This window comes from Cheilinus undulatus, linkage group 15 (assembly GCF_018320785.1).
Source record: "Cheilinus undulatus linkage group 15, ASM1832078v1, whole genome shotgun sequence".
NCBI lineage: Eukaryota > Metazoa > Chordata > Actinopteri > Labriformes > Labridae > Cheilinus > Cheilinus undulatus.
In genome coordinates this window covers 30,292,894-30,308,529 of record NC_054879.1, presented here as the reverse complement: position 1 = coordinate 30,308,529, position 15,636 = coordinate 30,292,894, and the positions used below count along the sequence as shown (strand labels likewise).

Here is a 15,636-nt window from a genome sequence, read left to right as displayed (position 1 = left end):
AACAAAAAAAACAACCAGACCCTCAGTTTAAAAACATGTATTAAAATTTTATTTACAGACATGTACAAAAATATTGTCCCTCTTCCTGAAGTGTCCGCGGACCCTCCTGTTGGTCCACAAAATAAATACCAGAAGTGAAATAAAGGGTCGGGGCAGGAGTGGGTGTGGCGTGATTGGGTGTTTGAGTCTTAGGACGAATGGTCGGCTGGGTTCATCACTCGGCCCATGAACAAGATCGTACCTGAAAGGGAGAACAGGACGCCGTCAGTATTTACAAAGAAACATTAATTCAATTGGAAGAGGCATACTGCAGAATCCCTAAGGCTACGTTCATCCATGCATCTTATTTTACCCCATTTTCCTGTGATGAGGAGTCATTTCGGGTTGTTTTGCTGAGACAACAACTTCTTTATAACACTATAACTACTGTTTTTTTCTTTTATATCTTCAAGCCAAAAACAGTTCAGACATATGGAAGCTCTACATGGGACATGAATTCCTTCATATGATTTTGCTCTGTTTTTCTGCAAATAATGAATATGGCCTGGTGCAGTGGTTTTCAGTCTTTTCTTGCTTGAGGCCCACCTAAGCTCAAGGTATACCATGTATTTATTCATACAAAATAGCCTCTCTAAAAATAAAAGTTGGACTTTTTGATGCATGTGCGCTTAAGGCTTCCATATAAAACAACTGATAACTACATTGAAGATGTACGGATTACAAGCATTACATTTTTTATTCTTAAATCTTGAGGTTTAGTTTGTGGCATAATTAGATGTTCAGCATTTTTGCACTCTTCTTAAAAAGCCCTTCAAGTGAACAGCTAGTGTGTTTTTTTAATGCCACTAGGGGTCACCAAATCACATAAATTAAACAGTTGAGGCTGTAATTGCTACTTTCTATATAATTATGTTCCCTATTTTCTACTGTAAAAGGAGCTAGCTGGACCATTGTATGTGCTATCTTGCATAACTCAGTAGTTCATTGATGTGATTTGGAATAATTTGACATGCCAGGCTTTGGATACAGATTGTACCTAAAAGTTAATGAATGTTTTTGTGACATTTGTTTTATTGATTGAAAAATATAGAACATATCCAGCCTAACATTTTAAAGTGCAGTCTGTACATTGTCCTCAGCCCAATAGTAATGCATGTGCATTTTATTTTACCCCGTGAGTGTTTGAGACGTTTTAAAAATGCACAGAATTTACAGGAAAAAAGAAGCACTTTAAAACACATACCTGTGTTAATTTGTCGTAGGAGAAATAAAAACGGTCGATCCGCTTTGAACACTGGAGCACGGGATCGTTTGAGTAGCACCATCGCTGAAATGATAGAACAATTTTACAGCAACCTGGTTTTAAAAAATCCCATTTCAGTGTTGCATGTAAATATAGTCTTTCATTATAAAATGCAAGGTGTTTTATACCTGTAGCAGCAGCTGCTTTCGTCCCATCTTCAGTGACTTCTATCCTCACTTCATGGAAAGCATCAGACACATAAAGACTCTCCTCCACTGCAGTAAGAAACAAAACATCAGACACCAGGAAGAGCTGCGACATCACTGTACCGCTTTTAGTTAATAGGCAGATATTAAGATCACTACCTGATATTCCAGTGAAATCTGCTGCTGATGGATTGAAGGCGTCGCTGATGCCCATGGCAGGAAGCACTGACCTTAGGTTGAACTTGTTCTGCATTTTGAACCTTTGAGCACCAAAAAGAAAATATGATTTAGGTATGAGATGATAAAAGTTTGATCTTACACATCATGTGTAACAGGCTTCACGGTCCCTACCTGGGGAGGAAAATGTCCATCTTGGTTCTGCGCAGGCCAGTGTTCCAGGAGGCCAGGTGGCGAGCTGTGAGCTGTGACTCTATGGAGGATAGCGGCGTCTTCCTCTCGCTGGGAAGGATCACCTGCAGGCTCAGGGAGCGGTCCAGGTACGGCAGCTCTAAAACAGTGTACCGCTGATCTAGCGCTGTCCTGAACTGGCCTGAGGAGGAAAATAAAACTGATTCAGGAGTGCAATTGACTGAATTTTCTTATTTTTTACTCCTTAATTTGGAAAAGTTGGTCACTTAAAAAAACAGTTCAAGCATACATGTTCCTAGATGGATTTGAAAGAACTTTTGCTACCCTAAAGTGGTATCAGTGCTCATATACCATACAACTAGACAATCGTCCTCTAAATACCTAAACGATACACCAATTTACAAAGATTTATGGTGCATGAGCATAGATTGTTGTGTTTTGGTGCATTCAACTTTATAGCTAAATGCATTTTATTATGTTCTTTATACTAAAAGCTGTATATTAATCACACTGCACATGTAAAACTTGACAAAGTTGCACACAATTAGATACAAACTTGTTCCTTATTAGTGGATCCTTTAGTTTTCTAACTTTTTATACCATATGTTATCTTAATAGCTGATATTATCCAAATAAACTAACACTCATAAAAGTATTCACATCTCAGTATCATGCCTTTAACCACAAGCTATTTCGAGGAAGAGCCACAGTGGTCCATTTAAATTCAAAGGCAAGCAAATACTGGCATCAGTCAAGTTCTTTTAACATCCCATAAAGATGCAAATGTTCATTTGTGTACATTACAAACAGACAGAGAGCAGAGGAGTAGAAACTGTTTGAATTGCTTAAATAGTTTGGCAATGTGTTGGAGTTCGCAGGCAATTGTAAGTAACTAATAACAATAAACGACCCAATATTAGGCGCCTTAGAGTTCTTTGCTTGTGGTAATGAAGCATACTGATATCTTTTTATTTGAATCAAACAAACCTCCCTCTCTGTTTTGATTTGTTAGTTTTTTTTCAGTAATGAATAGAGGTATGGATATTGTCTCTTACCAAAGCTGACCTCTGTTGCCTGATACATCATGGGCACCTTGATGGCGGTCCCATCAGACAGGATAAAGGGAAGGTTCTGGGTGTTGGTGAATAGGAACTGTTTCTGCCAGACGCCCCTGAACGACACCTTGTTGACCAGCGCCATCTGCAGCCGGTGACCCCACCACAGTGCCTCCACCTGGGGTTCTCCAGACCCCGACAGCTCCCCGCTGCTGCTCCCTGACTGGAGGATCATCTCATCTGAGAGGCAATAAGAAGAGGGCAGAGTTTAATGTAAAGGAGATGTATTCTACTACTCAGCTATTAGAAGTCAGCAACCTCTGGATGAAAGACTAAATAGTTCACTGAACACAAGGTGAACTACTGTAAATACAGAAGATACAGGGTTTGGCTTCGACTGTTAGGTAGGGACAATTTTCACTGTCTCCCAAACAACGTAGCTGGGAGTTTCAATTCTACCCTGTCAGAGTCACAAAATAAATAGCAGAGGTCTGTTCAAATAGTCCTTTTTACTTGAGAAGGTTCCTAACTCAGTGATTCCCAGCCTTTTTCTTTCAGCTGTCCCCCCACACTTGTATCTAATTTAAGCCCCCCAGGACTGACGCAAGAAAGAAAAACTGATACATCGCAGTCCAAAAAAATAACATAAATTTAAACTTTTGTTTTAATCCAAACAAATGGCACCAAACACAAATATTATACCAAAAGACCTTAGTATGAACTTTATATGTTTTATCATGATTTTATATGCAAATTGTACTTTAACAGCCTCATAGCAGGGAGCTACTGGCTAACCCTGAAATCTCTGCTGCACCCCCTCCCTTAAGGGGATCATGTAACCCAGGTTGGGAACCAAGATCCTAACTGAGAGATATGACTTGGAAGTATATGAATGTTAGCCATGATTAAGGGCTATTTTAAGTTTTTAAGTAATACAAAAATGAGTGCATCTGTTAACTGCTCATAAAAAGGGATATGCAGTACCTATATTTCTAAACTTATTCATGCCAATGCTTTTACCAATACCAATGTTTCCCACACAGCGATGATACTTAAGTGGGCCACCCAACTATATATCCTACAACTTTCTTTTTTTGAAACTCGGATAAAGTCACCATCACACGGACATCCACCATCCCTTAAATACACCAGTCGAGGTCTTGCATTAAAAACTAAGCTTCATGTCATCATTTCAACATTTTTCAGCAGCCTCTTGCAGCCTTTATCATCCTGTGCTACTTTACTCAAGGATGAGTCTGATACTACCTCACAACAACTAACCTTCAAACACGCAGTCTACCTGCTATAATTACAGATTGGTGGGTGAAACATTTCAAAATGTTGATGTTATTTGAGCATCTGTCCACAATGTACTGCTGATGATTACTACTGAAGGACCCGAAAGATGAAACATATAGAAAAAGGCAGGGCGTGATGGCCATCTCTACCAACCAAGTGCTGCATCATTCTGTTGGACAAGTGATGTACGATGTAAGCTTTGCTTAAAAGCAGAGCTATGTACAGAGCAGGATCTTTTCTAGGTTTTTTCTTGCTGCCCGTCCCAAGGGTCAGAACAAAACTTGGAAAAATAACATTTAGGTTTGCTGCTCCTGCCTGGAATGGCCTGCAAAAAGACATGAAACTGCATGATCTGCTCTCATTGGATGCTTTAAAGCTAAATGACTTGGAGGCAGATGCATCTGGCTGCAGATGTTTTGATTAAAGTATATATGTGGTCTATTTTGGTAAACATTTGCTGCTGAAATCTGTTTTCTTGTGCCTTTAAATATATTTTGTCTATGTATCTTGTAATACGTCTGCTGTATATGACTGCTCTTAGTTTGTCTGTAATTTTGTTATATGTGCTGCTGTTTTTCTTGGCCAGGACACTCTTGAAAAAGAGATATTTAATCTCAATGAGCTTTTCCTTGTTAAATAAAGGTTAAATAAAAAGTATGCTTGAGGTGAGGCAGTATTATACATATACATATACTGCTAACGGCTGATATATCAAACAATACAGAAAATCAACTTTTTAAGCTATTATTTACCGATATTGATACTATGCAGATATTGTATATCCCTAATTAATTAGAGTTGGATCTTTGTAGAATGTCTAACAAAGAGTACAATATAGATCTGCTCTTTTTCTAAAGTAGCCTCTAGATAACTTGACTATATATCTCCATTAATTTCACATGCACTCTGGAGTCTGCAGGTTAATGCAATTTGTCCTTATGTGTCTCATTGCACCACAACTCTGATTAATTTAATCCTAGTTATAACTAGGAACAAAAACATTAATATAGGTCACTATAGTTAAAGATAATTCAGTTTTTAAGTCACTCAAAGGGGACATCTTTCTCATGCTCCCTAGAAAGTAAGGGCCATGATTTAATACCTTTGAAGACACTTTAAGAATAACACAGATTCACTCTGTCCAGTTGGCTTATCTTTACATTCTCACAATCACATTTCAAATTCAACCATTACTTTGCTTGCAAAACCACTCAGAGCTGATGATATTTATGTTTGTTTACAAAAAGAAACTCTTCCTTATCACTCTTATGTCATCCTTTTGAGTAATGAGTAGTTTATAAAACCACCTTGCTCACCGTGGTTGTGCCCCACTCTCTCCGGCTGGCTGCGTTGTACTGTGTTGTTTGGCTGGCTGAAGTTGGCTCGGACCACTGTGGTGTTGGCCCAGGCTGCTGCGTGTTGTGTGAACTGTGTGAGGAGCTGGATGCCGCTCTGAACAAATAACGTGCAGGTTTGCTGCAGCCACATCCCCTGGCTGTTGTTACTCTCATCAATCTGCGAGTGCATCAGGAAGTCATGTACCTGGGCGTCTGCATGATAGAAAAACACAGAGGAGATGTCAGAACAAAATGCTGTGTTACAAACTGTTAGAGTCTGAAAACTGGAGGTTTCAAGTCCTAAAACAGGCAAAAAAGAGTAGTAAATGCTCCACAGAGCTGTAAACCACTTCAGTAAACTGTATCTGTGTCCATCATCAACTTTGATTCCTCCTAATCAGCACTGTCAGCAAAGTAAACTTTGAAAACCTTTTGGTTTGTAAAACATCTAGCCAATAAAGGAATATTGATTTAATTCATTTCAGCAGCTTCTGGCTTGTTTCAGCAGCAAATCAACAACATTTGTAACATATTCCTACAGGACAGAGAGCAAACAAACACTGATTTGATTTAATTCAACTTTGCCTAAGCGCTTCTTTCAGTCTGCTGAGCGCTTCAATCCACAGGGAACTTTTCAGTTTCACTATAAATGATCCACATTGAAGTTGACTCAGATTCTCTCCTGACTACACTGAGGCTTATATGAGCAGGTAGAAACAGTCAGTTATAGCTGAGTCGCTCCTGTGCTTGAGATTTCTCTTTCCTTCTTTAAAAAAACCATATATGCACTGATTTTCTGGGCAAATATGATCAGCTTAAATCAGTCTTTGCACCAACACATTTTCCTGCACACTTGTGCCAGTTTTACTGATCTTATAATAAACATAAATATTCTGTTTAAAAAGAAGAGCTTGTAAAAACTCAGTAGTTAAATCAGGGCCAGGATCACTGAGTCACAGTACGATTTCTACAAAAAAGATGGCATTTTTCCCAGACAGCAGCGCTGAACTGCACAACAACAGAACAGCACTTTTTTACTAACATGTGAACACATGATTTTTGAGCTCAAATAATAAAGGGATTTGTTAATCAGTCAATTCACAAAAAGAAATGCAGACAAATATGACGAATGCATTTCATTTGGTCACTATTTGTTAAATTCAGCTTCTTAAATGTGATATTGTTGGGTCACCACTCAACAGTAGCCCATCAGTTTTGTTCACATGAGTTACGTACAGCGGCTGTTGTCCTTCATGCATGCATCCTAGGTTCAAATCTAGCCAAAGGCTAGGCTGAACATGAGGCTAAATGACCTTGACCTTTGACCCTTGAAATCAAAGCATTTCATCCTAGAGCCATGAGTTAACATTTTTGCATGTTTGAAGAAAATCCCTCAAGCATTTTGAGATAAACATTAACAAGAATGACACAAATGAACAGATGTAATAACCTGACCTAACTGTTTCATAGATCCACTGCATGGGAAACCTTCTGTCTGTCACATTTGTCACAGGCCAATCAGAGTGACAAGACAAAATAAGCAAGTCAGGTATGCACAGCTCTGGTTTTAACCTGTAGTTTATGGATGGCGGAGCTTGTTGGTGGATAAAACTCATGCCAAAGCCGCTCAGGAGAAGTGCAAAAAACATCTTCTCTGCCAAGAGAAGCTTTCAGTGTGGCTCTCTACTCTCATTTTAGTAAAGAAAGTTGGTCCAGTTCTGGTAAAACTAACACTACATTAAAGCTACATCAGAGCTGTATCAGCGCTAATCACTCCATTAGCAGCCACTGTATATACTGTAAACTAGCTGGTTGGTAGAAGAGTGAAATGATCTTTTCTGTCATGTTAAGCTGTCAGTGTGGTTCGTTGCTCTTTATTTAATGAAGAAATGTGGTCCAGTTCTGATTAAACTGTCACTATACTATAGCTACATCTGAGCTAATCACTACATGTGTGTCAGCCTTTGCTACTCTCTCCCAGTACAATCAAACTGGGAGTCTTGGAGCTTTGTGAGATGGACTTGCCTGATGACAGGCATGGAATCTGATCAATCCTTCTGCTTTGCAAGGATACAGATGTGCAGGTGGACAATCTGAAAACCTACGGTCTACGGCCTTGGCTAGGATTGGCACAGAAGCTTAAAAATAGAAAGATACAGAGGTTTGCAGAATGTTGCTATCTGTTAACAGCATCATTGTTAGCCCAACACCAAAAAAGGGTTAATATCAAATTTAGGAGACATGGATTACAATAAAACAAAATAGTTAAATAATGAGGGAAGCGGTAATAAAAGTAATAACAATGAGGAGAAAATACTGAATGTGGAAAGAGGCATATACATTCATAACCATCAATATCATGTTTGATGATATCTTCCACTCAGTGATGTGTGTGATGTTTTACACAATGCAAACAAAATTTGTTTTAAAAATATTCTATAAGCATATCAACTAGAGCCCAACTGATTTATCGGTGGGCTGATTAATCAGGCCAATTATAGCGTTTCACAGATTAATCAACATCGGCCAATATGTAGCCGATATATTAACTTTTTTGCTGTGCCGGGAATGTCTCTGCTCCTGTCGCTCTGTGTGTCTCCATGCTGAACTCAGCCTGAGCCTGGCCCCTCCCCCTCAGACGCAGAGTGCAGCAGCAGCTCTCCCTCACTCAGTGTTGCCAACTCAACGACTCTGTCGCGATATTTAGCGAGTTTTCAGACCCCTCTAGCGACTCTTTTTCAAAAAAGCGACTAGCGACAAATCTAGCGACTTTTTCTGGTGCTACTGGAGAGTTTTGGAGACATTGACGTGAAAGCACATATCATTGTTGCTCTTCTCAGTGAGCAGCGCTGCTGCCGTGGGCCTCTCCCCGTCTCTAAGCACTCACAGACAGCCCCGTCCTTGTGCAGTCTGACTGCAGCAGAGTAGAGGACAAACGCTCGTTTCAGACTGGGATTGTGTTTTGCTGCTTGTGTGTGCCGCGCATGTGAGCTCCAGTTCCTGCTGGTGCGGCTTTCACACAGGGTGCGAGTTTTCTGCATGTCAGCCGCATCTCCCTGCTCTCAAAGCAACTTGATTCAGCATATAGAGGAAGTGTGTCGGGAACTATTCAAAATAAAAGCATTCTGTACAAGTGAACAGAGTTTCTCTATAGAAATGCTAAACTGGGCTTTTACTTTGAAAAGCAAAAACCAGAAAAGCATTCATACAGTGTTTATCTTTCCTGTGACATATTCTACCAGTGTGGACAGAAAGTTTCACTAACAGTAGATCTTTAGAGAACAACTTTATAAAACAGGCGCATTTAAGCTTGTGGCCTTCCTCAGGGTTATCAAGAAACACATTGTAAACATATTCTATGTGCATATTTGCCACAACCATGTAAATATGGCTCTCCATTTATCATTTTCCTGTCTAATATTGTCCACAGCCACAGTGGACAATACAAGAATGTTATACAGCGTTTTAACATCGTCTAAGTTGCATCTTTGTGAAATAAACAAAGATAAATGCAACTGGTTATTCCCATGTCCACATTTGTGTTCATGTACAGTATCCTGTGTAAATCAATGTTCTTATTTCATATATTGGCCAAAATATCGGCAAAATATAGCCCCCAGTATGGGTGTCGGCATCAGCCCCAAAAATCCCATATCGGTCAGGCTCTAATATCAACTCTACTGTATTTTAAAATTGCAGATTCAAGCAAACTCATCTCTCAATGCTTAGAGATGCAACTATTGTGAAAACTGGGAGCAAAAGTGATACAGATATTGAAATAATGACTTAGCTGATTACCAATACCAACACCAATGCTTTTTTAATGTGATACTCCCAAAATGTCAACATTTCCTGTCATGCTTGACCAAAAAAAAAGATCAGTATGTCCAACAGGTTGCTTCTTTAGTCTGCTAAAAATAACTATTCTCTAAATTAGTAATCATTTGTACATACCAGCGTTAAATTAGTACTTCACAAAAAATTAAAGTCTACTACTGATATCTGTTCATGTTATATTATTTGCCAAGATGCAGATGACTGTCTGATATTTTGCCAAGAGCAATGCTGAACCAATGTATCAGTGCATCCCTAGTTTAGATAAGACATTATAAGACACATGTCTGTTGACAGACATGAGATAATAATGTGACATAATCAGATGTCAGTAGCAGATTTTCATCTGTTGTACAATATCCATCATGCATGCCTTTTCATTAGGTAGAAGAAGGGGAAATCCAATCAGAATTTGTGGTCAAATTAAAGAAAATAGCAGCACTTTGGGTGATTTACACCCAAAAAAAGTGACAAAAAAATCATTGGTATTGTATTGGCCTCAAATTTCCAAATCGGTGTAACTCTACTCATTAAGTTTTGGATTGTTCATGAGACAAAACAATTAGTCCAAACCTTTCATTTTAAGTGTAGAGAAGCCTGACATTTTAAACATTTATTTTTGGGGATTTGTGGCTTTATTTGAAAGGAAGAACGTGTAGGAAATTTGGAGAGTGAGGAATGATATGCAGGAAAGGATCGAACTTAAACTCAGGCACCTGACATTTTAAGGAGCAATCCCACCATTATCTATGCAATTAATAGCTGTAGGTCCACATGAACGCTGGGTTAGTAAAAACATGACTGTTTTTTTTTTTGTTGGTGATGTAAATCGCTTTCAGGTGAGTCTCGATCTTTTCATGTGACCAGTCCCCCTCTCTGACTGACATTTGAGGTAACATTATGAAACCAACAGCAGCTTGCTCTCTCTTTTTGTTTGTAATGAAACACAGTGACCTGTCGACCCCAAGGCCGAGCTGCAGGAGTGGTTAATGAGATTAGAGTTGGTGTGGAGGCAGGTATTATGGCTCCAGACACCACTGTGCTCTGCAGGGCCCGAAGCAGCTGCAGCACCGCTCCCCACCACCTGGTACCAACCGCACTGAGGGCCACCAGCAAACCCCCTCACAACATGACGAGCACTTAAAGCTAAATAAATAAACACAAAGGAAAATTTGGGATGAATCCTACCGTTCACGTTGTATCCTAGCGTTCCCTCCAGCTGAGCCAGCGTGTTGCCCTTAGCCCCTAGCTGCAGCAGCCCCAGAGACAAAGACACGCTGACTGGTGACACGATCAGGTTGGAGTTGTTCTCTGTCTCAGTGAGAGTGTGGTAGAGGCTGACAGCAAAGCGGGTGTGCAGTTCTCCCATACTGTCCTGAAAGCTGCCGTCACACTGGCTCCTCTCCACCAACCAGAAGCAAACGAGGAGTGAAGCCACGGGCAGGCGACACATGACCTCAGAGCTGCAGGAGAGGAAGAAAATGTATCCTCTGGGTGCAACGGTTGGCCCAAAAAACTAAATCCTGTAAGCCCAAAAGAAAGAAAGGGAATTCACTGAGGTCAGTGAGGTCAGCAAACAGGAAACTACTCATTTTCAGTGGATTTTGTACCAATAAGAAGACAAAATGAGCATTTTTATTAATAAAGTAACACTTTTTATGAGTTTTTATTTTAAAAATCTGCCAGTCTAGGTGTTCTTTACCGTCATAAATCATCTAATCTGGCATGATGCATTTTATTTAACCTCCTGAGATCTGAGCTTTTGTTAGGAATCAACTTTTGGTTTCTCCTTTATTTGATATCAGTAGGGCCTGATAAGCTTTAAAGCTCAGCCTTGTCTCTGAACAGGAAGTAGTTTTTGTTTTTTGTTTCTTTTTTCCTCAAAATGATGTCGACAAGTCCCTTGAAGTTCCTGTCTCTGCACTGGAGAGGTTTTTGAGGAGGTGTTTTGGCCAGTTATTAAGTTGTTGGGAGTCTCTCCTCAGTAATAAATGGTGTCAGCCATTGAAAGACGTAGTCATTTTTCTTGCTGATGATGGACCACGATGACTTGTTAAGGCCAAGCATGAAGAAAATTTTCACTGTAAGTTTCTTGAAAATTTTCCTTTGAAAGTCCAAAACAATGTCAAAAAATTTCAAAGAATTTACCTAAAACTTCTGTGAATGTTCTTAAATTTATTTAAAATCTCAAATTTAAAAAAATGCCCCAAACGATCTTCAAATATTCTCAAAACGCTTCAGTGAAGGTGACTCAAACAGCTCAAACATTCCAAAACCAGGGCCCCAAAAAATCCTCATACAATCCATACAATTCACAAAAACATGCACCCAGATTCCATGAAAATGACGGACAATTCCCCTAAACATCCAAACAAATGTCCTCAGGAGTATGGGAATTCTTTGACAATTTTAATACCCACCCTCAAAGAATTCCCAGTCCAACAACAAAAAAATTACATATAAATTCCCCAAATTTACATAAAATTACCTACAAATTTTATGAATATTCCCCAGAAAAACTTCAAATCAAATTCCCTAAAATTAAAATATATTTTACCAAATTTCCAAGGAAATTCCTCAAAATTTTCCAAAGCAACTCCCCCAAAAAATACAATAAAACTTTTTGAAAAATATACAAACATAACCCTAAAATGTCCATGAAAATACTTGAAAATATATAAACTTATTACCCAAAATATACAAACAAATCCATGAAAATTTCTGAAGGTTTTAAAGCAAATTTTCCCAACATTTCAAACAAATTACTCAAACTTCAGCTGACATTCTAGATAATTTTCTCAGAAGTCTTAATAGCAAAAATCATTAATATGCCAAAATGTAATGTTTTCATATGTACATTCAGGGTTGTAGGAGGTTAATGTAGCAGTGGTCATCCCACTCTGCCTTATTCTGTGCCAGTATGTTTTTTGTTGCTGCTCCTTTAACAGTATTCATCAGCAGGATGTTTCACAAAGTCGCTAAAATAACAAACGTCGCCTTTTGAAACGTTTCCCTCGATATGTGCAGGTGAGCTGCATGTATAAAGGTGTATTATTGATGAGGTAACGTATCACAACCATCATCCTTGTGTGCAGAAGTACAGGGTAAGCAGCAGAAAAATTAAAACACTGTCTACATTAGTTACTACATTTCATTACAAGACACTGAACATGTCAATAAAATACAAAGAAAATACTTTCTATTATCTAATGGGGAATCATGAAAGAATCCTGTCCTAGCAGCTGGAGACTGGGAATTTACACCCTCAAAAAGACTAGTCAGTTCAGTATTTCCTCCACCATTGATGCTGACAAAGCTGATATCAGCCCTCTCTTAATTTTGATTGGTCCATGAGACAGAAGAGACACTGATAAGCACAAGGACAAAAAAATGTCCAGTGCATTTTAACATTCAGGATGCAAAGCCATGAAAACACTGGACTTCTTAGTTTTGTAAAAAACAATTCTGTTATCAAAGATCATTGACACACAGTCATGTGCATAAGTTTAAGACATGTAGGGTGCTAAGGATTCATCCCGGGACTGGAGAGGGGGGAGGGGAGGCCAGAGTCAAGTTTGACACATGTCGACACACGTGTGTCACTCAGCAGCAAAGGTCATACCTGACAGCATCTCTTTAGTCTGAGCTTTTTCACCCCTGGTGATAGGCCTAGAGACTGCCAGCAATTTTAGGGCCCTTGGGACATCCACAGCTCAACCTGGGGCTCACGGCAACCCTACTTCCCACTCGGTCGGTACACTAAGCCATGCTTACTGGCCACGTCCACCCCTTGCTCCACCCTACAGGAGTGGACTTTATTAATTTTTTCGATATTTTACTATGCCTCTAGTAATATACAAGGACACCCGGAGCACGACCAGGGTTGTGTTAATACTTATTCCTGCCCAATGGTGACCTCAGGCAGCCTACTCACCACATCTACGTCTTACTTCAGCCTAATTTTTTTGCTCAAACTGTACTTTTGAGATGTTTTCTTTTTTTACTGCCCCATGTTTACACAGAAAGATTAATCTTTATCTTGTCCCACACATGTCTAACTAGTGTTCTTATATCATTTAGCCTAATACTCATAAACAAAATTTTCTAGACAAACCACATTAAACATCTTATTTCAAGACATAAAGAGGCAGAAATAACTAACTCTTAGCAGCCTACCTTACTTAAACAGAGAATCCTAATGAATGCTGCAGACAAGGCCTAGAAAATATGGATCAAAAATCACATCTCAATATTTTATATTTTATATACACAATATGAATCTGAATATTTTTATGAGAAGAAATAGTAAATGGGTGTGGGGCTGGGCTATTAACTGAAATTTGGATTAAATCGCGATATGACCTACTGCAATTTAGAAGGTGCAATATTTCTTTGACTTGAAATTTTCAAAATATCAGTTTAACACAGTTTTTGAGGTAGATATATTATGGTTTACACATGCAAACACTGAAGTGTCAACTTTTTCTGCAATGATTGGCAAAAAAATCCTACTTTTCTTGTCTTTGCATGTTTGTGTTATCAAAGTTGAGACCATTCCCTCTCATAAAAAATCATAATCAAAATTAAATATATTTTCAGCCTTTGTTTAATCCTCCAAATATTGTGTTTGTTACAATATTCTGAAAATAATAGTCTGAAAAAAAAAACCTGCATCTTAATTTATGTTTTTCTTGAGATTTTACATACAACATCGCAAACACAAATCGCAATTATTTTCCCAGGTTGTTCAGCTCTACATTGTTGTCAGAATACCAGATTAACAAGTTTTGATTTGATGAAAAAAATAATTCACAACTGCTTGATTCCTCCACAATGAAAAAGAAATCCTAATTAGTGATGCATGATATTGTTGGCACCATATTGCAACCTGCAGATATTAGCTTACGAAATTAATCATCTGTATCAGCAGATTAAAAATGAACATTTCTGCTGATATTTACAGCTGATTTATCAGTGGTCAAAGTGTAATTTAAAACAACACCTGAACTTTATCTATGTTTTACCATTGTTATTGATATCCGCTGAAAATTAAGTTGTAAATATTGGCATAACAAAAATCAGCAAAAGTTCAGTATTATGCATCTCTAGTCCCTGATACTAAATGTTGGCTAATATATTCTTTTTAATAGTCAAAATCTCCAAGATTTTATCAAAAAGAGTGGGAACTGTTGCTGCTGTTAGACAGCAGCTATGATGTAATTCAAATATTGGAAGTTTTGGAGGAGTTTGCCGGCAATTTTTGCAAATATCAGAATAAGAGAAAATGCCCAAAAAATCTGGTATCATAGGGCGCAATCGACCAAGTGATTAGGTCGCCTCATGTACCAGCCATGTTCAAGTCCAGGCTAGCATGTGGCTCTTTCTCCACATGTCATTCCCTGCTCTCTCATCCCTGTTTCTGCCTCTATCCACTGTCCTATCCCTCTAGTAGGTCAAAAATCCCCAAAATAAATTAAAAAAAAACCCAACAACAACAATGTTGAGAATCCTAAGCCCTAGACACCAAATTTTGGATGTAAAATAATCCCTATTTTTTTTAATCAAAATTGCTGGCAAACTCATGCACAATGTCAAAATTACACATAACGTTGGCAACTTTCCCATTTATTGAAGTTGTGAAAGTTTTCCTCACTCCTAAATATTCCTCCCATTTCATTTAAAATGATAAAGCCTCCATCATTTCATTAAAAAAATGATACTTGATGATTTTCATAGTCTAACCAAAAGAGAGAGCACTGCCCAAGTTGCACAGCGTAAATATGTTGGTAATTTAGACAGCAGTTGTGTAGCCTGTTTCAAATAGAAGACCTATTGTATCTTTAAAAAAGGATATATTGCCAAGTCCGACAACGACCTTTGACCTTAGCATGAGCTAGCTTAATTAGAGCCAGGTGCAGCAGTGTCCTACCTGCTGACAGGTGTTGTAGTCTCCGTGTATCTCCAGCTGTCCTCTTCCTCGTCTGTCTCCAAACATTCAGCCCGAGCAGACAGCTGTGTCCTGAGTGTCCCCGGTTCTCAGTCCCTGTCTCTGCCTGAGTCCTCCCCCGTCCCGGGCTGTCTCTGCTCTGTGCTCCGCTCCTCCGCTCGTCTGACCTGAAGCAGTCTGTAGTCATAAGACCGTGTTTAAACGCTCCGCGCCGTGTTTGCGGTCTCCGTCGGCGATGTCCGTACCACTCGTCCGGGACTCCTGCCTCCCCGGGGCTATAAGGAGCCAGGCAGAGGGAGGCATGTCTCCGAGCAGCAAATCCCAAACCGGGCAGAGGGAGGGAAAA

At 39.1% G+C, this 15,636-nt stretch overlaps 1 protein-coding gene across 2 annotated transcripts; it reads right to left on the bottom strand.

Annotated features, from left to right (window-relative positions):
• Positions 1 to 26: 26 nt before the first annotated feature.
• serpine3 (serpin peptidase inhibitor, clade E (nexin, plasminogen activator inhibitor type 1), member 3) lies at positions 27 to 15,636 on the bottom strand. 2 transcript variants are annotated; one of them, XM_041807337.1, is made up of 9 exons: positions 15,273 to 15,636; positions 10,532 to 10,866; positions 5,480 to 5,722; positions 2,874 to 3,113; positions 1,801 to 1,999; positions 1,609 to 1,709; positions 1,432 to 1,518; positions 1,244 to 1,327; positions 27 to 241 (listed from the first exon to the last, which is right to left on the bottom strand). In XM_041807337.1, the coding sequence occupies exons 2-9, from the start codon at positions 10,794 to 10,796 to the stop codon at positions 189 to 191; spliced, it is 1,272 nt and encodes a 423-aa protein (XP_041663271.1). In that variant the 5' UTR covers positions 10,797 to 10,866; positions 15,273 to 15,636; the 3' UTR covers positions 27 to 188. The 2 variants fall into 2 exon arrangements, with proteins under 2 accessions (XP_041663271.1, XP_041663273.1); XM_041807339.1 differs by having other exon boundaries at positions 5,489 to 5,722.